The following is a 23,584-nucleotide window of genomic DNA, read 5'->3' as shown; positions in this document are numbered from 1 at the left end:
TAACAGAGCACAAGTGCACAGTGATAATTAATCTTAACTGATTTTTCTTCTTCTCCATCCTTTTGCTTTACTGGTAGGTCTGAACTTTCTGCTTTGCCTCAGCTTTCTTCTAAATAGCTCTTGCTTTCATCTGCAGCTCTGCACTAGCACTTACTTTAGCTTTCTCCCAGTATGTCCAGGCTGCCAAGTCTCTCCTCTCAGGCCATGGGTTTTGTACTTCTGCTCTCATAACAGTAATCACCTGGGGAACAATATTTACATTCCTGAATTGCTCACCCAAAATAGGAAGTTGGGTGGAAACAGTCTGTCCTACATAACTTCCATTGTTTCCTGGTTTGGGTGGGAGAGGAAGTAGGAGTACTGAAACACTGCTAAAGAGACTGTTCTCATGGTATTGATGACCTAAGTGTACTTAGTAGAACACAGAATTGGGGGGGGGGACGGCTTTATTTCTTTAATTCAACACATGAAATGGGCAATTGGAAAAACCTGTATATTCCTAAAAGTAATTTGTAAGTTTAAAAAAGACTCTTTATAAGAAGAAACACCAAAGCTCTTAAGACATAACTTGGTATCTTCCCCATAATGCAAACTGTGGAGAAAATACAGCATCACGAGAGTTTTCTACACTAAAGCAATGCTAGAAGTTCAATATAGCACTAGTTCTATGCTCAGTCTACTGTGCAATATCTGTGCACCACTGAAAACAGGAACTTCAGCACAAATGCTGAACTAATCATCCAGTTTAAAGGCTAAAGGGTATTCCTGCACACTTAAACTGCACCTTGAAAACTGGTGATCTTGAAGACTAGCTGGGGGAGTCTTCCAGGCAGGGTTTTAAAGTAGCTGAATATCCTTATAATCTGATGATAATTCTCTGGTTTCTTAGTATTAATTTCCTGAAAACCATGAAAGTTTGTATTTTTACTTTAAGTTTCTGGGAATTCTGTCACTTCTTTCAAGTCTCCAAGTTTTAAGCTTTGCGTATATGTGCTACAATCAGTGTGCTTTAAAGTACAAAAGCTTGTTCTGAAGTTCTACTTAAGGTTTTTATTTCCCTGGCAAAAAAATTTTCTCTTAAGGTGTTTTCAACCACATTACCTTGCAATTCCTTGTAGTCTGCACAGAAAGTGATAGTGCTTTCTAGCCTATAAAAAGACTAACTCATTCCTTCAAAAGTAAACATTCTCTCAAATGTCAGTATAAACAAGGTAGATATTTGAACGTTCTTAATGTTTAATGGTTTGGAATAGCTGATTATCAGACTGCATTTCTCTCGCTTGGAAGTGGATGCCAAAGGAATAAGTGTGATACATTGAGCTTGCGTAAGGAGACGCATTTCTTCAATAATTGTAGATCTGTCATCCTGGATGTAGGCGAGGTAAGACTTCATGCTACAGTAAGCTCTGGTTTCTAGAAATTACAGTGTATAACTGGGAATTCTCAGTCATTCTTGTATTCACATTTGCAGGGTGTACTTTTTCAAGCCATTCAAATGCATTACCTCTTGGAGTTCATGTATTGAGAGCAGAATCTAGAGTTTTCTCTGAAATCTTACATAATTATGTAAACTTCCTTGCTTTAGGAACAAGGCTATCTAATAAAGGTATAAATTCTGTATTTCAGACATGCAAGAAAGCATTTCAGTCAGGCTGAGGGAAGCCAGCTGGATGAGGTTCGACAAGTGATGGGAATGTTGGCCTTTCCTTCAGACACTCATATCTCCCCCTATAAGGTAATGTTCTGTTTGAAACTCAGTGGTACAGCAGAATAATAAAATACAGGTTGCAGTGCTTTTTCCTGACAGGAAAATACACTGATAATCTGCAGATCAAATTGTTGTTCTAAGTGTACTTTCTAAAATCCACCTTTATAATAGTCCTTAACTGTAATAACCCGTCCTTGCCTCTATATCAATCCAGGTAGTATTTGTGGTGTTTTAGCTGGATCTTAATAGTAACACAGATTCACACCAACCTAGGTTTACCACAAGCCCAGTAGTAAAGATCTGTGGGACTGGAAGCATGATAAACTAATATACAGTAAGAGGTGGGAGATGGGGAAGTACAAAGAAAATCAGTTCTGTTCAAGATACTCGGCTGTGTCCTTCGTACACTAGCAGCAGTCCTTAATTCTACTTCTTTTGGGATGAAGAAAGGAAAGATGATTTGAATGCTCTGAAAGCAGTATTTTTGATGCTTAAAAGTTTGCTCATTTATTTGGATTATACAAATTAATGTAGATATTAACAGTAATATCTATATCTAAACTTGAATCAAGCAAAATTCATAGGTCGTAACTGTTTCCATGGATTTTTGACTTTGTTCTGTGGTTATGTGGCAGTTGACTTGGGTTTTTTTTACCTTGGCATTGGAGACAGAAGGTAGACAAGAATCCTGTGAAATGCCAAGCCAGTATGTGGCAATGCCAGTATAAATGTTTGTTAAACAATTGATGATGAAATCAATGGTTTAACAAAACAGACAAAAACCAAACCACAGAATTAATGTGAAATTCATGGAGTCCTGGAAGGATCCTGTTATTATGGGTTCTACATCTGATGTGAGTTACAAGCATAAAGCATAGATGAGTTAGACTGGATTTAAGACAGAGTTTTAGTAATTAGAAATAGTCAGAAATAAAAACCCTGTATTCTGTTCTAAGTATGAACAGAATGTTTCAGAGGGAGGTCAAGGAGAAAAGCAAGTATTGTCTCACATACAGCCATACAATTGGAACAAATTCCCTACTGCTTTTATGGATTGTACTTGAATGTTTCAAGTTTATTGAAGTTATGTTTTGGGTCCTCAGTTACCTACATAAACTGCATGCTAGTTTGGAAATGCCTTTGTTAGGCTGACTAGGAGTTCTGTGCATAAATGGCTTCTTAGAATGGCTTTAAGTAAAATAACTTCTAAGTCTGTGAGCAAGTTTGTCAGATCATATCTCTAACTAGTTGATTTTTATTAATCCAAGGGAAGAAGTGTCTCCTATAATCAATGAATAGAAGCTTCTCCACCTCATTACCTATCCTTTAGTACTTTAAGGAAACCATATTTAATGTTGCATCAAGAGAAAATAGCTTCTTTTGCTATCCTGTGAACAAGTTTAAGTAGCTGTGACTGGAATTATTCCAATTGGACTCTTAGTAAGCTGCTACTTTTGTGTTCTATCATCTAGGACCCTAATCACAGGCTTTTCTCAATCATTAATAGTACTTTCTTTATCTCTTTATTATGGCTCTGCTGTAGGCTCTGTCTGTTCGACCTTCTCAAGAATTTCCTTGAGGTCAGAACAAACGCTTCATCCTGGAACTCTGGGAACATTCTGGCCTTAGATGGGGAAGGTCATAGAGCAGACAGACGTGCAGGCTGGTGGCTGAAGTGGTGCTTTTTACCTTACAGAATTCTGCAAACAGTAGATATTACAAAGAGGTATCTGCAGAATTAGCTTGATTTGAGATAAGAAACACTTCTGACTGCTCAGTGTTGATGGTTCAGAGGCTACAGAGGAGACATTCCACAATGCTGGTGTTGCTCTATAAGCAGGCCAGCATTCTAGAAAGCTAAATGCAAGAAATAGCCTTACCAGGGTTTGCATCCCTTAGTTAGGACACTTGGTAGATGGCAGAGAGAGACTGAATAGTAAACCAACTATTTTAAATAATACTTGATTTAAACTGTCTTTCTAGTAAAATAATGTTAAAAGGTACTTCCGAAACAAGTACATTTCCATGCATTAGTATGTATACTTCTGGTTTGTGATGGATTCAGTCTAGTGGGTTTGGCACAATTTACCACTCCCAAGCTGTTCTCCCTTGGAACAATTACATTGAAAACAACTTATAGTTGTGTTGTTTTTTAACAGGATCTCTTGGACCCCGCTCGATGGAGAATGCTGATCCAACAGTTTAGATATGATAACTACAGACTACATCAGCTGGGAAACAATTCTGTTTTTACTATAACACTCCAGGCAGGCCTTTCAGCTATAAAAACACCGTATCCTTTAATGCACGTACTACTGTCCAGTGCAAAAGAACATAGTGGGTTTTTTGTTCTATGGCTTCTGTTCAGAGAGCTCAAAGAGGAAATGTGACACTTAAATATTTTTGAGTTGTTTAAATGGATTCTGAACTAGTCTCTCCATTTAATTAAGGGGAGAGTATAATAAATGGCTTAAGAAAAGCCCAAACCAAAATTAAGGTGACATTTACATTGTGCTTGCATAGTAGGTTGTATTTCCATATGCCTGAAGTTAGTGAATGTATCTGCACAGGTTAGTGAGATGGGGCAGAATTATTATTTTAAGCACTTGCACACAAATTTACCCTGGGTTCATGTCAATATTCTGCATCTTCTGCAGCTCTGGTGTAGATGACTGGTGTTACTGAAGTGTTCTAAGTCGGGAATTTTACCTGTAGAGGGTGCCGGCCACTTGTTGCTCACTTTTGTTCCTTGAAGCACTTGATTCTTATATATACACTTTAAACTTGGGTTAAATGGTCCTGTGTATTCTCTAGCCTAGGCTGTATTGCCATAGTTCACTTTTTCCAGTGCCTCTCATTAACCATTGTAGCATTCTGTGTTGGTTGTTCCTTACCTTGCTGTTAAACAGACAGTGTTATAAAGAGGATGGGAGCTCAAAAAACCCAGACTGCCCTGTGTGTAGCAAATCCCTGAACAAGCTGGCTCAGCCCCTGCCTATGGCACATTGTGCCAACTCCCGACTAGTCTGCAAGATTTCGGGGGATGTAATGAACGAAAACAATCCTCCTATGATGTTACCAAATGGATATGTCTATGGATACAATGTAAGTGTTGAAACCAGTGACTTGGCGCTGCTGGTTTAGACTTCAGTTAGAGTAACTTTCCATATCCGAATGAGAGCTTATAAATGCAGTCAGAAAGCCAGAAGGATCTTCTGCATGAACAGCAGAAAAATAGCTTCTTGTAGCAGTTTTTAAAAGACTGTGTGCTTACATTGTTCTTTACAGAAGCTAATGTCTGAATGTATGAGCCTATAACATGAAATCAAGTGGTATTGAGAGTCTTTCTCTGTGGCGAGTGATAATCATAGAATCAGAGCGGTTTGGGTTGGAAGGGACCTTAAAGGTATATAGAATAAGTAACTTTTGTGGGCAAAGGTATCTTGACCTCAGCCTACAACATCATATTTCTCATTTAACAAGTTTTTACTCAAGAGTTAAATAATGCTTCGAGTTATTACTGTGACTGTTACCTGTTCCTTTCACTCTTTTTCAGTCTCTGCTTTCTATTCGTCAAGACGACAAAGTAATTTGCCCAAGAACCAAAGAAGTCTTCAACTTCTCACAAGCTGAGAAAGTCTACATCATGTAGGTCCATACAACTCCTGATGAAGTGCCGCTGGAATTTTGACACAGTGTATATTGGCATACCCTGTACGGGGGGGGCCTTAATGTGTGGCAAAGAAGCAAAACCTGCCACCTTGGGGATCAGACCTGTCGGTGGCATTCTTGTTTCTTGCGACCAAAGATCAATAAGCAACAATAAACACTCTTTAAAAACAAAACAGGAAAAAAAAGAGAGGAATTATGACTTAAGTTTGTACTTGAATAAAAATGAAAACGAATTTTGATTGTTAAGGTTTTGTAACAAGGTCAAAAATTGGACTTCTCAAAAGTATTTTCATCTTCTTTAAAGGATAAATTTCTTTAAAGATGGACATTTGCACTGGGGGAAAGGTTACAACAGAGTTGAAATGAAATCCATTGTTCTTCCCTCTTTTTTCACAATTGTCCAAGACCCTTTTGTTAGCAGAGATTTCAGTACTACCAATATGTTCTCCTTGAAGCTCCTCTTTGCCTTCTTTATGATCCTCTCGTGAAGTTCTCCTGAACATGAATTCTATAACTTATTTCTGTGGGAAGATACAGATGTCTTTGACGCAAGAGTGGCTTCTCTGGAGGATCAGCTTTGAAGGAGTACAAAGGCTTTTTCCAAACCCAGATCTTTTAAGGAGGTTGCATAAGTATCAAGAGGAACTGAGAACATTTCAGGCAAAATCCAATGCTTGTTTAAATGTTCTTTTTCCAGTCTACCATAGTGTTAAAGTCCTTCTAAAGTTCTTAGTTATGTGCATAGGGTTCAATATGAAATCATTAGTGCTACTGCCTTATTTCTTGCTTTGAGAATGTACTCACATGAAAATGAGCTGGTATTCTTAAGTGTTGGGCAAAGTTTCTGAAGATGCCTTGCAGGATGATTACATAATTTTAGGGTCTAAATAGTCTTCATTACTGAAACTAATAGTTCAATTTTAACAACTACAGAACACATCCTTATGACTTTTCAAACAGAATTAAACCATTGTAGTTTAAACAAAACCATATTGTAGAGGTTTGTATTTAGCGCTTATTTTTGCATGTTGATGTTGATTAGCTAATAAAAGATTGTAAATGTACAACATGTTAATAAAAATTGTTTTCCATTCCTTGGTTATATAAATACTAGAAAGCTGCTTTGTATTTAAATGTGGGAAATCAACCCTTTTGTAAGGGTCTTTCTTCAAAGGAGCACAACTTCTATGTGTTGTTTCTTAGTGTTCTACAGGATGTGATGATACACACCAAAACACCACCGCAGCTATACATGTTCTTGCTTTTCAGACAGTTCTTGAGCATTTTAGTCAAATAACTCTATTTGGTTTAGACTTTTCATATATGAACAGTCTGCTCCCAATCACCCATCTTTTTTTGTCACTTCTAGAAGCTTGCCTAACGTCCTAACGACTTTCTGATAATAACATGTTGTGGGAGGTGTTAGGTGCAAGGTTTTGATGCATGACCCAGTGTGTTAAACAATGCTGACAAATAACTCTATTCCTGCTCAACACACAGAGATCAGATACAATCAGTTCCCGAACCAGCTGCTCTGAAACTGTAAGTACACTGGCATTTCCAGTGAGGTATGGCTGAAAAGGCTCCATTTTCAGTAAGCAGACCTGTTTTGAAGTGTCAGTATCGCAGGAGCACTGCAGAGCCACCACCTTCTTCCTGCACTTAACCGCTGGAGGGGTTTGTCTCCCTTAGCATTTTCTTCAGTCACAGATTTAGTGATTCCTTAGACTAAGAGCAGTGTGCCAAGAGTAGGTGTTGGCAGAGAATGAGAGAACTTGCATCAGTAGCTGGTGTAATTGGCTATCAGTTAAGCAGTGTCGGATTCCCTCTTCCTGGAGCAAGCGTTGAAGCTTCATCAGCTCACAAGGGGAGAGGGTGTCACCCTGGGGCACAGCATTGCTTAAACTCAAGTGCAATAGCATCTGTTTTGCTTTGACAGGCCATTCACAGCAGGGTTAACTGAGGAGGCAACCTTGGTTTTCCTGACTTCACAGAAGAGTATAGAAAGCCAAAGCAGAGAGGAAAGCATAGATTTCTTATCAGCCCTGAGGAAATGTTTGGTAACAGCACAACAGTTGTAGGGTATGGAAATTGTTGCTTTTGTTTCTTTTAAATACTAGTTAGAGCTGTGGCTTCCTGAGATTTCAGCCCCTTTTTGCTCTCTGTGGCCTAAGCAGAGTGGTAGAGAAAGCCACGTTCCCAAAACAAATAATGTGGGAAGGGAGGAGAGGAGAGCAGTTGTCTTTATGGAGAGTATCACTTCAGAGGGACTGGTGCCAGCCTGAGCTCTGAACCGCTAATGGTGTGTCACAAAGATGGTGTTCCAGAAGGAGCAAAGGGGAGCTTTGGCTGTTTGTTAGCCAGGACTGCTTGCTTTAGGAACCTGCAGTCAACCAGCTTGTTCTGACTACAGCAAGACCTGTTTGACAGGGGCAGTTGCAGCCTCCTGCCTGGCCCCTGTGGACTGCCCCCAGAATATGCTCTTCAAGCCTGGCTTCATCCTTGAGTTTACTTTGCCATGACTAGAAGCCTTCCAGCTCTATGAGTGTTGGAAGTGGTGTCAGGAACAGATTCATTATGGCTTGGAGTTCATTCCCTGACTGCTTTCTACAGCCCAGCAGAGCTGTCAGTTCATACCTTGTATCATGGGTGGTTTCAGACATTGAACCAAAGGCAGTGTGTGACTCCTACTGAATACAATCTTACTGCCTGTAAACACCCCTTCCATAACTGTTCCACCTGTGGATATGCCAAGAAGAGGACTTTGAGAGTAGGGTTTGTGTAACGTTGAAGGTGAGGCAGGGTTACAGAGGCTTTACTCAACAGTGGGAAGTTTGGTAGAGATCCTGTTAAGCCTGTCTCATTCTACTAAGATCTTGCATAGAGGTAAGTTCGTAAAGTATAGGATGGGGAATCACACAACCTGACTGTAACCAGATGTTGAAACTTCAGCAAATACAGCCATGACCTGCTAGATAGAAACTAAGCTGCTTCTGCCAGTTACGTGTCTTGGCGTGTTACCAGTGATGTCTGTGTTTTGTATCAATCAGAGTGACCGCTGCCTCCTTTAGCTGAGATTCCTTGGCTTTTTTATGGATAAGCTGCAGCATCTAAATCCCTGGCAGTGTGCCGAGCTGGAAGACAAAAGCCAATACATCTGTGTCCTCAAAGGCACAAGTTACGGCCTGTACAACGAAGGACTTAGGCTCTACATTAACTAATCATAGAATCATAGAATACTTAGGGTTGGAAAGGACCTAAAGATCATCCAGTTCCAACCCCCCTGCCATGGGCAGGGACACCTCACACTAAACCATCTCACCCAAGGCCTCGTCCAACCTGGCCTTGAACACTGCCAGGGATGGAGCACTCGCAACCTCCCCGGGCAACCCATTCCAGTGCCTCACCACCCTAACAGGAAAGAATTTCCTCCTTATATCCAATCTAAACTTCCCCTGTTTAAGTTTTAACCCATTACCCCTTGTCCTGTCACTACAGTCCCTAATGAAGAGTCCCTCCCCAGCATCCCTGTAGGCCCCCTTCAGATACTGGAAGGCTGTTATGAGGTCTCCACGCAGCCTTCTCTTCTCCAGGCTGAACAGCCCCAACTTTCTCAGCCTGTCTTCATAACCTCTTCCATTTCTAAACTATCTCCTTTCAAGGTCTGGCTGAGCTGGAAATGAACAATGTCCTTCACTGTGATGGTTTTTCAGTCCTGCCAAGCAATCTAACAAAATGAGACTTGAGGCTAGGGATTTTGGTTGTGGTGTTCCTCTTTGAAGGCAACAGTTTGTCACCATTGTGGGCAGGAGAGGTTGAGAATTGCTTCCATCTCTCCTGTCTGTTGTGGTCCAAACTCCTAAATGCTTCTCCAGTGTTGCGAAAGGAGAGAGGCGTGCTGGTGGCTATTTGCACTGGTAACCGTTCACGATGCCACAGGTCTCTCTGATACCTATTTCAGCTTCAAGTATTCCATTATCCACCAGGCTGAGAAGGGTTCAAGATGTGATCACATTTTGTAGGTAGGAACGTAGTGAAGTTGATACCATGTCCGGGCAAAACATTTTGCAGGAAGCTGTAAAGAGTGACGGGCTGGTATGGTTTGGGTTTTTTTTAATAGAAGCATGTCCTTTTTTACTCATGAATAAGATTAATTTTATAGGAAATAAAGATCATTGAGGACAGGAAGAAATAAAATTGTGTCCAGTTGGTAGTCAAGAAAAGGAAGCCACCGAACATGCTTATCAGAGCACTGTTGAGGGAAAAGAAGTAATAGTGTGACTTCCTTCTTTTCTGCATCAGGTAGCCTGAGCAGAGTGGGTTGGGGGATGCACCAGACTCTTCTGTCAGGGCATGCTTTGAGGCTACGCTATGGTTCTATGCACCGGGTGTCCTGTAGCACATGGAGGTCACTTGGTACAGCAAAATGACTGAATCAATTCTGCCCTGTAGCAAGGTGTCAGGCTCTGCTCAGCAACGTTGTTTCTCCTTGCTGTGTCCCCGAAGTCTGCAGCAGGATGAGCACCATATCCCAGCAGCAGTAACAGGCCTTTGGGGCTTCCTGCTTCAGTTTTGTACTCCTCGAGCCAGAGTTCTTGGTTGCATTCTCCAGCACACTCCACCTTGGGGCTATTTTGTTGTTGTTTGCCTGTGTATGAAGAGTGATTTTTCCATGGTTTGACTTTCTGGTGTTTGGTACAATCTGCACCTTCGATGGCAAACCTGGGTTTTAGTGACATGTTCTCCCAGCTGCTCCATGCTTTCCAGTTTAGTGCACCAAATTAACCCCAGCCCAAATGAACAGGGTAGTTGATCAAGTCTGATCAGGACTGCAGCACCTCTGCTATGGAGCCAGGCTGAGAGAGCTGGGGTTGTTCAGCTTGGAGAAGAGAAGGCTACGGAAAGACCTTAGAGCGGCTTCAGTGCCTAAAGGGGCTGCCGGAAACCTGGAGAGGGGCTTTGGCCAAGGGCCTGTAGGGACAGGCCAAGGGGAATGGCTTTAACCTGCCAGAGGGGAGACTGAGATGAGCTCTTAGGCAGAAGCTCTTCCCTGGGAGGGTGCTGAGGCGCTGGCGCAGGGTGCCCAGAGAAGCTGTGGCTGCCCCATCCCTGGCAGTGTTCAAGGCCAGGTTGGACACAGGGGCTTGGAGCAAGCTGCTCTAGTGGAAGGTGTCCCTGCCTGTGGCAGGGGGTGGAACTGGGTGAGCTTTAAGGTCCCTTCCAACACAAACCAGGCTGGGATTTGCTCAGCCTCCTGTTCTAGGAAGTGTACATCAGGCAGCACAGTGGCTTCTGAGTATCTCTAAAGACTGCTGGTGTATTACACAGGCAGAAACCCAGGTAACCCTGAGGAGTGGCCTGACAAATGCACAAGACTGGTTTAGCACTGGAGTCCGTTCAGCAATTCTTTAGGACCTAACCTGAGAGTGTCCTCATCCTACACTGTGATCATGGGGGCTTTGAGCCTCCCATGTGCTGCATCCTTGGAACAGAGAAATGCAACCCGAGTGTGGTGCTGCCATCAGGAGGAAGTAGCGAGGGCTATGAAGGGGCCTCATGCCAAGCGGCTGGAAGCTGGAGTAGGGTCCTGCTTGTTCATGTCTGTTCCTCTTACACTGGAGCTGGAGCAGAGGGAGCACTGAGATGGTCAATGGAGCGCAGCAAAAATCCCTGCCCAGCCCAGCTGGCTCAGGATAAAACATTTCCTTTATACTCAAAATTAATGTGGAAAACCAAAGCAGGTTAAGCAGGGAATAATACTCAAGGGGCTGAAACCCACCTCTGTACCTACTCCTTTGACCCTATTTCCTATCCCATAAGATTAAGCTTTATTTTGTGCATGCCTCAAGGAAATGTTTTATCTACCCCTCAGAGCAGAGGAGCAGATTTTCCCAGGGAGCTCATCTGAGTTCCCAGCCAGGGCTTTTTCCTGACGGAGCCAGAAGGAAGAATGAGGAGAGAAAGATGATAAACTCCATTCACTTCAGGACAAAAAGATCATTAACTAACTTCAATATTTTGGTCCCCACCCATGGAGATTAAGAGGGATCCCATAGACAAGTTCCCCAAAAGGAAATAAACAGATAATAAAATCAGTTGACAATTTCCTCTACCTTCTTTGTAAACCACAGCAAGATAAATCACTCAGAAGAGCCAAGACCAGAGCTGTGGGAAGCTCTTGGGTGTGTACATGTGTGCCCCATGTGGGGATGTCTCCTCTGCTTAAAGTAGCAGCTTTAAGGACTCAAACCATAGAAATGTGTTACTAAATATTGAAGGGGATGAGGGAGGAAAGCTCAACTTGTCCTGGATGCAGTCATTAAGCATTACTTAGGGGTCTACATTAATTCTCTCCAGGTGCGCCATCACCCCTCTTTGTGCTGTAATCAGAATCATAGAATGCTTTGGGTTGGAAGGGACCTTAAATGGGATGAATACCAACAAGTCTGTGATCTCACCTCCTGAGGTGGTCGGACAGTGACGGGAGCTGATGTTGCTGATGCGTATCTGTTGGGGTTTTGTTTTTCTGCAGGAGCACTCTGCAGATGTTGGTCTCAGACACACATAAGCTCTGATGATCCACTTTGTGTGTCTGTTTATGTTGAATTTCACTGTCATATCCATTGCCAGCTCTCGAGCTTCAGTGATGCATTATCCTACTTCAAAACCCAGTGAATAAAGAGGGTGCTGTGTTTATAGGGGCGGTCAGTCATTCGGTTTAACTACTAGGTACAGAGGAAAGCGCAGGAGCTACAGCTGAATTGCTGGTTTGTTCTTCAGTGAAGAAAAGACCTTCTTAGACACACCTTACTTGTCTAGTTTCTATAATGCTTGGGAAGAATGTCACCTGCCCTGCTAAGAAAGAAATTATCCTTCCCTTGGCCAAAACACATTCCCTGTCTCTGTGTGGAGCCCTCCTCTGAGGAGGTAAAATAGAGAATTCCTCATTGAAGTAGGATTAGCAGTTGCTGTATCCAGAAATACCTCTTTTATTCTACACCAGTTAACAAGGGATAATGACTGGGTTCATTGCATCAAGAACCATAAATAACATAGGCTGTGATCTCTGTGTGTGAGGATGAGATGCTGAATTAAATCTTGATCTGAATGAGGTATTTGTTTTAATTCTTCCCCTCCGTACCTTGTATTCCCAAGAAGAGCATGAAAAGAAATCAGAGTGCTGGCACCATTTTTGGGCCAATAAAGCCAACATTTCTATTGTGGTGGTTTGTAATAATAATAAAAGCTATTATTGCAAAATAACACCTCTGTCTAGAATCCTGCAAGTCTAAAATGAATCATTATCTTCATTATTTCACCCCATAAGTAAAATTAAACCATCAGAATTGTTGTAGCAGCTGAAATAAAGAGTATGGCCTGGTTGCATATTGAAAGCAGCAAAATAGAGTTTTGGGATCCTCCAGAAAGTCTCATGCTCGATTTAAGTGATCCTAGGTTGGAGCAGGTTATCCTAGAGGTCCCTTCTGACCTGGGAATCTATGATTCTATGACTAAAATATCTAGGCTACAACATAAGTACCATAGCACAATGAATATCCCAAACCTTTACGCAAACCCCATGGAAAAACACCATGGATCAGCTCTGTTAAAATCCCCAAGATTAAAAATGCAGCCTCACGAATTCCTGTGCTCCAGGCAGCTTCCCTGCTGTGAGCAGAGGGGTTGCTCCTACAGTTTCCACCATCAGAGGAACTTTCCGATGGCCCTTATCCGAGTCCTGAAATTGGGAGCATTCTTGGACACTTGCTTTTACCTCAAGGACTCTTCAAAGTGCTGCAACATCCTTTTTCTTAAACTCTATCTGCAGAATACCCTCCCTCCATCCCGTCCTCTCTCCCGGATCCACTGACAGCTTCACAGCAGGAGCAGCCAAGGCTCCGTCTTCAACATTTGTTGCTGGCATCACCAGGTTTTTCATGTCCTGCCCCCTCTGCTTTGTGTAACAATTCTCCTCTGTCACTTTAGGCTTTCCAAAGAGCCAGGAGTGGTTGATCTCCCGTGCCCTGATTTCAGATGTCGAGTCTCAAAGCTGTTTACAACCCAGCGTTGTTTGGGTACAGCACATCTGTCAGGGAAACATCATCATGAGACAGAGAATCTGTTTCCTCACTGGTAAAATATGTGCCCGGTTTCCAGTTTGAATTCATCTTTTGTTTCTTGTGGTTTTCACTGTTACACTCAAGATCATTTAATACATGGTATTTGCCCCCTGAAGATCCTTTTATTTTTAGGGACCAGTTACCTCTCTAATCAAAGCTGATTTATTATCTTAGGCACTATTGTAACTCTTTCTTTTCTGCATTTTATTCTTAGTCCTATACATCATAGATACTTTAAAATGAAAACTTGTACTTCAGTATTGGCCACGCTGTTTACATGTTATACATAGGTAAACCTCCACCACTTACAGCTTTTTGTTACCACTCTGGAACTGTTTAACCCTGCTGTTGCCACAGTACAACTCCATATAATAGAGACATATCTGAAATAAGCTGGTGGTTCTGAAACAGTGAGAACTGCTGCTTTTGTAAGCAGTATATCCAAAACGTGGATCAATATTCAAGTATATAAGGAGGAAGTTCTTTACTGTGAGGGTGGTGAGGCACTGGAATGGGTTGCCCAAGGAAGTTGTGAATGCTCCATCCCTGGCAGTGTTCAAGGCCAGGCTGGACAGAGCCTTGGGTGACATGGTTTAGTGTGAGGTGTCCCTGCCCATGGCAGGGGTTTGGAACTGTGGACGATCTTAAGGTCCTTTCCAACTCAAACCATCCTATGATTCTATTCCCATGCCCTTAGAGGCCGGTTACCTGAGATCCTTTTGGAGACAATATAGTGTGTTTTTGCACCATATGCATTTGTTTCCTAAGCACCACAAACAGGTTTTTCTTGCACCATTTAAAACAGAGTCCAAGCAGTGGTTATGAGCAAGTGGAGCTGAGAGAAATCATATTGCTTGTGAATAATTGGGATTCCTTGTTTGCAGTAAGTAAGCTTACGCTGTGCTTATACATGAGTGGATTTCACAGTGTTCCCATCATTTGCTCTGGAGCCACTTTAACCACCCTGTGGTTACAGTGCCCCTGGCAGCATTTTGAGAACTCAGTTCACTCTCGTTGGCCTTTCAAGAAAGAGCCACTTCTCTGCCAGGTGCAGTCATTTCAGTTTTAATACGATGGGAAAAAGAAGGGTTTTCACCAGCTTTTTGGGGCAACTTGAACAATCAAGCTTTTTCATTAATTTCTTCACCAGCCCACGCATCTTCCAATGCTTGTTTTGCTTCACTTCAGAGATTTGGGGGGCTTTTTGTTGGGTTTTATTTTATTTCTAGAGGGTGTTTTATTCGTTTTAGGTTTGGTTTTCTTTTGGTGGGAGGGTGTTCAGATAAAAGGCAAAGTGTGCCACTAGAGACTTCCAACGCTTTTATGTTTTCCTGAGAGTTCTACCACATCCGTTTTCCTCTACAGGCACAGGAAAAGCAGTGAGTTGTTCTGCTTGGAAAATACCTCCACCTTCAGCGCCTTCTCAGAGAGATGTGTTCTCTTTTTGATTGCCATTAAAAGCAGTTCCCTTGATGTGATACTCAAGAATCCTTTCTTCAAATAACATCTCGTAGCTTATTTCATTGCAAGACTGGTCATGTTAAAGACTCTGTCTAGATTTATTCCTGGCCTGGAAATAGGGTGGCCTTGCACACAGAAGATGCAACAAGGGAATATGGGAGAACGTGTTTTACTCAAAGTTGTTAAGTGACATTTTATAACTATATATACACAGTTATATATGTGTATGTATATGTACAGATAAATATATCCTTCCCCAATTACATTCATGTGGATTCTTACATACATTTATATGTAAGTGTGTGTATGTGTGTGTCTGTATACAGAAGTTGTTATTTCCACCACTGATTGCTGAAAACCCCATGGCATGTGGCTATCTTTTGGAGAAAAGGAGGCTCAGGGGAGACCCCATTGCTCCCTACAGCAGGTGGGAGCTTGTAGTGAGGCCTGGGAGGGTCTCTTCTCCTGTGTAACAAGGGACAGGCTGAGAGGAAATGGCCTCAAGATGCACCAGGAAAGGTTTAGATTGGCTATTAGGAAAAAATGTCTTCCCTGGAAGGGCCATCAAGCATTTGAACAGGCTGCCCAGGACAGTGGTTGAGTCACTGTCCCTGGAGGTATTTAAAAGACAGGTAGATGTGGCGCTTAGTGCTATGGTTTAGTGGTGGACTTGGCAGTGCTGGGTTGAAGGTTGGACTCAATGATCCTAAAGGTCATTTCCAACCCAAATGATTCTGTGATTCTACAGGCTTCACAGGTCACCCCTAAGGTTTTGGATATGGATCCCCAAACCAATTGCCGTAGCCTGTAAGTTCAAATCCTACACTTTAAGAACAATAGAAAAGAATTTGCTGACAGTGAAAACGATTCTTTCACTTGCAGGACAGGTTAAAAATACCCAGCAGGGTTTCTAAGGCGGTGTTAGCTCCCAAGCACAGTGATCTCGGCCCCTGCTCTTGCCTTGCTGGACGGGCTACAGGTTTTCCTGCATTGCCATCTGCTGGGGGCTGTGCCCCAAGGCAGAGTGGCTCTGCAGAGCAGGGGGTGCTCGCATCCTGAAGTCCCTTTTTACTGTGATCTGAAACACAAAGTACTTTATACTGCTCATAGCGCCGTGAGCTTAAATAATCAGTTATGGGCTTTTTCCTTACAAAGATAAAACTTTAGGCTTTGTTTGTTTTTTTTTTCCTGTAGATAAAAAAGATAATTTCTAAATACATTTAAAAATATTTGTTTCCTAAACAAGCAGGAAGGAGAGCACTGTGGCTCTCAGCGGTTCCCAGTGCCTGGGCCTCTTTGCAGCCAGGTAAGAATGTAGTAACAAAGGCAAGGACAGAGTATTTTCTGTGATTTAAGATGATGGAAGGCTGTCACGGTTGCCCAGCTCATACCACTGCTGGCAGCGCAGCTTCCTCTGCTATTCCTATACATATATATATATATATATATATATATATATATATCTTGTATCTTGTCCATTGGAAATTACTGAGTGCCAGTTTTGTGTTTATATTTAGAAAAAGAAAACACCACCCCAAAAAAATAAAAAAAAAAAAAAAACCAAACAAACAAAAAAAAAAAAACACCAAAAAGCACCCCAGCACTTCTCTAGAATTCAAGTTACATGACCAGGAGCAGAACTGGATATTTGGAATTCTGTAAGCCTCTGCTGGAGCCTGTTGAAGGGGTCACTCCAGAGTAGACTCACTCTTATCCACAGATCATAGAACCATAAAGTCACAGCATGGTTTGGGTTGAAGGGACCTTAAAGCTCATCCAGTTCCAACCCCCTGCCATGGGCCCAGACACCTTCCACTAGAGCAGGTTGCTCCAAGGCCCGTCCAGCCTGGCCAGGGATGGGGTATATCGAGCCACAGAGGTGAAAAACACCTCCTTAATAGCATAAAGAAATTAATGGCTCCAGACAGTATACATGACTTGCCACCAAAGATCATGGATTCACACAGATTCTGCCAGAAAAAAGTCCCACCCTGGCTACATATTACTGTTTATCAATAATGAACCTATTTCTTTTGGATTACATTATTAGGGGAGCAAAAATATGCAACTCAGAGGATGGAGACAGCACCCCAGACTCTGCACTCAGCTCTTCTGGAAGGCTCCTGCATTCTTCTTAAAATCACATTACTCTTTGTACGTGTTGACTGTACCTACAAGTCTACTTCCATGATGTATAGAGATTCAATTGCTTGAAAGTTTGTGAAACGTTTCAGGAGTCTTAGTAGCGCACAGTGTAAAAGAAGAGCTGTATTCTGGTCAGTGGGACTGTCAGGGTGCTGGTGCTGCAGAAAAGGAGGGCACACAAAGGGGTCCTAATATGTGAAATATGAGTATTTTCCATAACATAGAATCCCAAGCTGGTTTGGGTTGGAAGGAACCTTAAAGCTCATCCAGTTCCAACCCCCTGCCATGGGCAGGGACACCTTCCACTAGAGCAGGTTGCTCCAAGCCCCGTCCAGCCTGGCCTTGAACACTGCCAGGGATAGGGTATATTGAGCCACAGAGGTGCAAAACACCTCCTTAGTAGCATAAAGAAATTAATGGTTCCAGACAGTACACAACTTGCCACCTTCTTCTTGTCCTTCTTCCTTTTAGTTATATGTCAATATTTACTTCTCTCTCAAACTGTGGTCTTTGCACTCTATTTTTGTCCTGACTACCTCATAACCTCCTCAAGCCCGGGACTTTCCTTTTGCCTGCAAAAGCTGACCTGTACAAATAATCTTTTCATAAAAACAAAGCATTTCTTTATCATAACAGTAAGAGAAATTCCCTAGAAAAGCTGCTTTGATCTATGTGGCTTTTTTGGTCACTGCTCATATAAGATGATGGAAATACCAAACAGGCCTTGATGTGGAGAGCATGCTCATATGGGCACCCTCTGCTGCTGCAGGAGTACAGGGGATTTTGATGGGTGCCTGAGGACTTTCTCCTGGGAATGAGTGATCACAGTGTCTCTGTGGGTTCAAGCTGCTTGGTGCATAAACAGGACACAGGCATCTGAAACAGAAAACCACTGATCATACAGTGTTTGTGCAGTGGTGTGATACACGCAGACCCATTGCCTGCCCTTGTCCAACAGCAATGACAATTTCACATCAGGAACGGACTTCATCTCTCCTATTTTAACTGTAGTCAGTGCTACAGCTTTTAGCAGCTTCAGAGCATTTCTCTTCTTTCCCACATCCTTGGGAAAAGAAGAAAAAAGTAATTCCTTTGGGTCTCTGAAGCCACAGCTCTGTGCAGTCTCTCATTTGGAGAAACCAACTTGAGCAACCGCACCTCTATTACAGGCTGTGGCTTTGCAAGGACGGGACAGCTCAGATGTCAGGCAGAAAGAGCTTCCAGAAAAATACCATCTAGGAGTCACTGTGACACCCACAGCAGTCTCCTTAAGTTGCTTAAGAAACTTCTGCTAACATCATATGTTTGGAAGCTGTCCTATTTGCATACGCATTGAAGTGGCATTTCTGTCACTGTATGATTTAGAATCACAGGGTCTTCAAGCAGAATTTGGACTGCATTTCCTCTAATTAGAAGCTTGGGGCTCTTCTCTTCCTCTGCACTCTCCTTTTCTTCATGTTAAGAAGCTTCAAGCTCCTCCTTTGCTGAACCACCTGACCTGAGTCCTACCTTAGAGGCTGGTATCCCCCTGCTCCTCAAATCCACCTGCTTGCAGTGCAATGGGATGTGCCTTCATCTTCTTTGGGTGCATTCATGTAGAAGAATTAAATATTAAATGTAGAAATATTACTTGTGATGTAGACACATACTGTCTAACACACAAAAAAATGTTCATTAGGTTCCATTTAAAGCCTGCACAGATCTTTCCATGGAGGGAAAAGGAATTTACCCTTGTTGACACCAGTCAATGTGTCAATGCTGGGCTGCAGTTTCAGGAAATGCTGTAGGATCCTTGTTAAAAGGCATTCTAGACATGAATATAAGCTACATGTAGGAAGATGCTCCTTGATTTGCGATGGGTCTTCTACAGCTATTCCCGCTCCATCCAACTCACAAATGGTTATTTAATTAGTGATCTAGACTGTACAGAGAAGGGTCATCCATCTCCTCCTATGACAGCATTATAAAATGCTACAGTAGGCTGAAGTGTTGTCACAGTCAATATTTCACATAATTAGAGGAGGTCGCTGAGTATCTTTGGCCTTGCATTATTGATGGTTTAATGAATAGACTGTTTCTCCTTTGAGAACATCTGTTTAAATATAGTGCTTACCCCTTATGAGGTAGTTCAGAGCTTTCAAATAACTGTCATCCTTCTGCTTGAATCAAACCAGTGGTTAAGCATCTATTCATCTCCTACAGAAGGTCAGTATTTTCTTTGCAACCCAACTGGCACAAACTCTGTGACAATTTAATATCGGTGTTTATCATGTTTCTGCATCTTCAGGCCTGAAACCAAAGTTATTTTGACTCCAAATTGTTTGTAGCATTTTTTGCCCAAGTTCCAACTTGGCAGGAAAAGAAACCCTCCTCTTTAATTTCATATCATTAAGCTGAACACAGCTATCTCCAAAGTTCAGTGGGGTTTCTGTCTGCCTGACATGTTCTTTTATTGTGAGGCTGGAAAACAATCCTAGGCAAAGAATCATCTGGGAAGATGGTAGAACTGTCTCCTACTCATATGTTTCTTTTATAAATACACTACACAAGAAAATTTAGCATTACACAAGAGTCTAAACCAATCCTGGTTAGAGCCAACAGTCAAACCTTTTAAATTTGTGATGGAACAAATGGCTCTTTAATGTAAGAACTCCCATAGATAAACAATTTGTGTCAGTGGACAAAATCTGGGGGTTTCTTTGCCTGTGATTTGGCCAAAGATACTGGACCAATTGGAGGTGATCTCTGGATGGACCAACTGGTCAAACCTAGAGGTATCTTGTAGGAGAACTTTTCCATTGCAAAAGCCTCTTGCCAATGATGACAGCATTGGGTATCACGGAGAGGTGGTGGACAGGAGAGTGTTTCTGGAGTAGTCTCTGCTCCTGCAAGGTGTCATTCAATTTGGAGAACTTGCAACATCTAACTGCATTGGTCTTGCTGATCTCTCAGCACAGAGTAATAAATGCAACTTCTTGAATTAACAACATGTCATAATCCATGTAACATGAAGCAGCTCAAGCTTTGCTGAAACCAGGTGTAAACTGATAGTAACATTCAACCTTGAGGCTCTGAAGGGGTAGAAGGTGGTGTTCAGTTCTGCCATCCCCCTCCACAGCATCCTGTGTTCCCTGGTGCTGAACAGCCCACAGCAGTCGTGTCAGGGGAAGATCAATGCTGGTGCAGAGTGGTTGTGACTTCTGCAGCTGTATTAATTCTTCAGTGTTCTGGCTTTCTTCAGCCTTTCATCAGCTTGGTCCAGATGAAGAGAGCACAGAAATATTTGAATGGTGGATATTTACCACGTTCATTAAAAAGGAGAAGGGGAAAAGAAAATCAGCAACTTGAGCAAACACGATTTCATGTAATTGTCTTTGATTTAGAAAAATAATAAATTAAATAGCTTAGCTCTCACTGGGATTTGCCTTAGGGACTACCACGGATGAGTTACACAACTCAGCATTCACTCATCAGCCGATTCTTTGCAAAACCATATGGCTCCTTGCAGGGATTTCTTTAAATATTATGCATGGATATGAAATTGGTGCCTTTGTAGATGTTAAGTCTGTTGCTTGAGGCTCATTTTGAAATAACGTTTCTAGATAGTACAGCAATGCTAATTTTGCAAGCAATAACCTAATAGGAAGCAGTTGTTCAGGCACTTTGAATCAAATTAAGAAGAGAAATAGAAAAAGAACTATTAAAAGATTAAACTGATCTCAACTTTAAAGATGAGCTGTGCCACTCTGTGTGGCTTTCACATGGAAATCTATTTTATGTAATGGAAGGCAATGAAAAAAGGAGAAACATTATTAAAAAGTAAGATGCCACTGATTTCACGTATCGAATCAGAAATAACGGAACTGCTGCAAAATGCATGTATTAATTTACTGCAGTAAATTGTTTTGAAAACATATGAGTTTATTTCTGATGAAAAGTATTTAATGATGTCTTACCCTATCACAGGAACCAGCAGAGGTATCTGCAACACTAACTCATGTACATTACTTCCAACACATGCCTTAACTGTGGATTCAAATGGAAATACCTTTCAATCGTCTGACAAAATTTTCCCATGGAATATGTATTTTAGATGTCTCCCTTCTTTAGGATGTTCAAAGCAGGCACCTGCAAGGGGTTCATCTTTCCCACTGGTTAATCAGCACTTTCAGAGCTGGGTGGTCTGCAGAACATTTCTGATTGAGCACCCAAATTTAAAAGCAAGTCTAATGATATAAGGAAAGCAAGTACCCGGAAAACATAGGGTTAAGATATTTTTAACTTAACTTAGGTCTAAGATAGGGAACAATGTTTGTGTTGTAAGTCTGTGGTGTGATAACAGAATTTAGTAGTCTTACTAACAAGAGTGAATGATTTCTTTCCATCCTTCTAATGAGTGAATTATTTCTTATGATCCTTCTAATTATCAGTTAGTTTGGAGACCGTGCCTCTGGAACATCTGCCAGCTTGGAATACTCCTTGTCTGCCCATCCTGTTCTGCTTGCAATAAACTTTGTGCGAAGGTCACACTGTCCTAAATCTTTGCTAGCTATGAGAAACTTACAGATGTGGCTGGTTTCAGCTGGTTTTGTGATTACTGGGGCATCCAACTGTGCCAAAGGTGAAAAGTGCACTGTGAGGAAGACTGCTTACTTCATCTTGAAGACCCCTGCCCACGACCATCGGATGGCAGTGCACAAGCACCAAAAGGGAGGAGACTTATGATAATGAGTACCTAAACTAATTGTAATATCCCTGCAGCTCTCTCAGGAACCTAAGGAATATGCATGTTTGTGTGTAATAAACATCTGCTTGCTTAACCCCTTGGTGTGCAAGTTAGGAGGAGTGATCCCCCTTGCACCCAGCGCATTAACAAACATACCTGCTTTATAACTCTGAGTTGTAGAGTCTGATTCCGTGCTTCACCGTCCATCTCCTCGGTGCCTCATGTGTCCACCATCCCCTCCTCAGCGCCTCATGTGCCCTCCATCTCAGCTCCTCATGTGCCCTCCACCTCCTCAGCGCCTCATGTGTCCTCCATCTCAGCTCTTCATGTGCCCTCCACCTCCTCAGCTCCTCATGTGTCCTCCATCTCAGCTCCTCATGTGTCCTCCATCTCAGCTCCTCATGTCTCCTCCATCTCCTCAGTGCCCCATGTGCCCTCCTGTGAGGACGGAGGCACGGACCCAGAGGTGGATTGCAAGCTGGATCGTTTATTGCAAAGATTACACGATATTTATATGCTTCCAAGCAATTAGCCAAGCACATCTGTGTTTGCCTTGTGGTTACATCAGGTGAAAGGTCTACCTGATTTTCTTATCGACATCCTCTTTCCAGTTCCGCCGTCCTTGTTCCTTGCCAGTTCCAACATCTTCCAAGTACCAGTCAGGGACGGGTCACTCTTAATTGCCTGCTGTACTTCCTCCTTCCCATGGTCTCTGACAGTTTCGACACATTCCAACCCCCATACCCTCCATCTCCTCAGTGCCCCCATGTATCCACCATCTCCTCAGCGCCTCATGTGCCCTCCATCTTCTCAGTGCCCCCATGTATCCACCATCTCCTCAGTGCCCCCATGTATCCACCATCTCCTCAGTGCCCCATGTGCCCACATCTCCTCAGCTCCTCATGTACCCTCCACCTCCTCAGTGCCCCATGTGCCCTCCATATCCTCAGTGGCCCCATGTATCCACCATCTCCTCAGTGCCTCATGTGCCCTCCATATCCTGTGCCCCATGTGCCCACATCTCCTCATGTACCCTCCATCCTCAGTGCCTCATGTGCCTGCCATCCTCAGCGCCTCATGTGCCCTCCATCTCCTCAGTGCCCCCATGTATCCACCATCTCCTCAGCGCCTCATGTACCCTCCATCTCCTCATTGCCCCATGTACCCTCCATCCTCAGTGCCTCATGTACCCTCCATCTCCTCATTGCCCCATGTACCCTCCATCCTCAGTGCCTCATGTACCCTCCATCTCCTCCTTGCCCCATGTACCCTCCATCCTCAGCGCCTCATGTGCCCTCCATCTCCTCAGTGCCTCCTGTGCCCACCAGTGCCTCAGCACCCAACTCAGCATGCAGCCCTGCTCCTTCCAGGCCGTGTCCTGGCCTCATTCACTGCCTGTTTGAACGATTCGCTGGGGACACAGTGAGCAGGTTCATAAGCACAGGGCACTGCAGCCCTCCCCGGTGCTCCCCCGCGGACAACAAGGAGTTAACACTCTCCCCTCCCCTCGCCAAGCGGGCTGCGGCTCCTTTAAGGACTTCCCCGCCTTCCCCTATTCGCGCTTCCGGTTGCTGTGACGTTCCAGCGGCAGCTGCGGCCGGGGCGGAGCGGTGGTAGGCGCCGCGGGAGGGGGGGTTGGAAGGTACCACCGGCCGCGGGGCAGCGGGGGGGGAGAGCGGTCCCCGAGGGGCGGGGCTTCTCCTGCGGGGCGGGCAATGGCGCCGCGGGGAGCCGGACGGGACAGGCCGGTTG

General features: G+C 43.2%; 1 protein-coding gene and 1 long non-coding RNA gene across 2 annotated transcripts in view; both read left to right on the top strand.

Moving 5' to 3' along the window:
• The window catches only part of MAEA (macrophage erythroblast attacher, E3 ubiquitin ligase), a 35,911-nt gene extending 29,423 nt beyond the window's left edge, over positions 1-6,488 (top strand). The window contains exons 5-8 of the mRNA XM_057409920.1: positions 1,627-1,735; positions 3,868-4,001; positions 4,618-4,813; positions 5,265-6,488. Of these exons, the coding sequence (XP_057265903.1) occupies positions 1,627-1,735; positions 3,868-4,001; positions 4,618-4,813; positions 5,265-5,360 (535 nt within the window). The 3' untranslated portion in view covers positions 5,361-6,488. The remainder of the gene's footprint in view (positions 1-1,626; positions 1,736-3,867; positions 4,002-4,617; positions 4,814-5,264) is intronic.
• Positions 6,489-10,326: 3,838 nt separating this feature from the next.
• The window catches only part of LOC130599459 (uncharacterized), a 67,822-nt gene continuing 54,564 nt past the window's right edge, over positions 10,327-23,584 (top strand). The window contains exon 1 of the long non-coding RNA XR_008972236.1: positions 10,327-10,593. This is a non-coding gene — a long non-coding RNA (uncharacterized LOC130599459). The remainder of the gene's footprint in view (positions 10,594-23,584) is intronic.

This window comes from Pezoporus wallicus, unplaced genomic scaffold (assembly GCF_028554395.1).
Source record: "Pezoporus wallicus isolate ANWC-B61680 ecotype Strahan unplaced genomic scaffold, APGP_CSIRO_Pwel_v1 contig_8512, whole genome shotgun sequence".
NCBI classification, from domain to species: domain Eukaryota; kingdom Metazoa; phylum Chordata; class Aves; order Psittaciformes; family Psittacidae; genus Pezoporus; species Pezoporus wallicus.
Note: the sequence above shows the minus strand (reverse complement) of the source record. Positions and strands in the feature narration are given on the sequence as shown.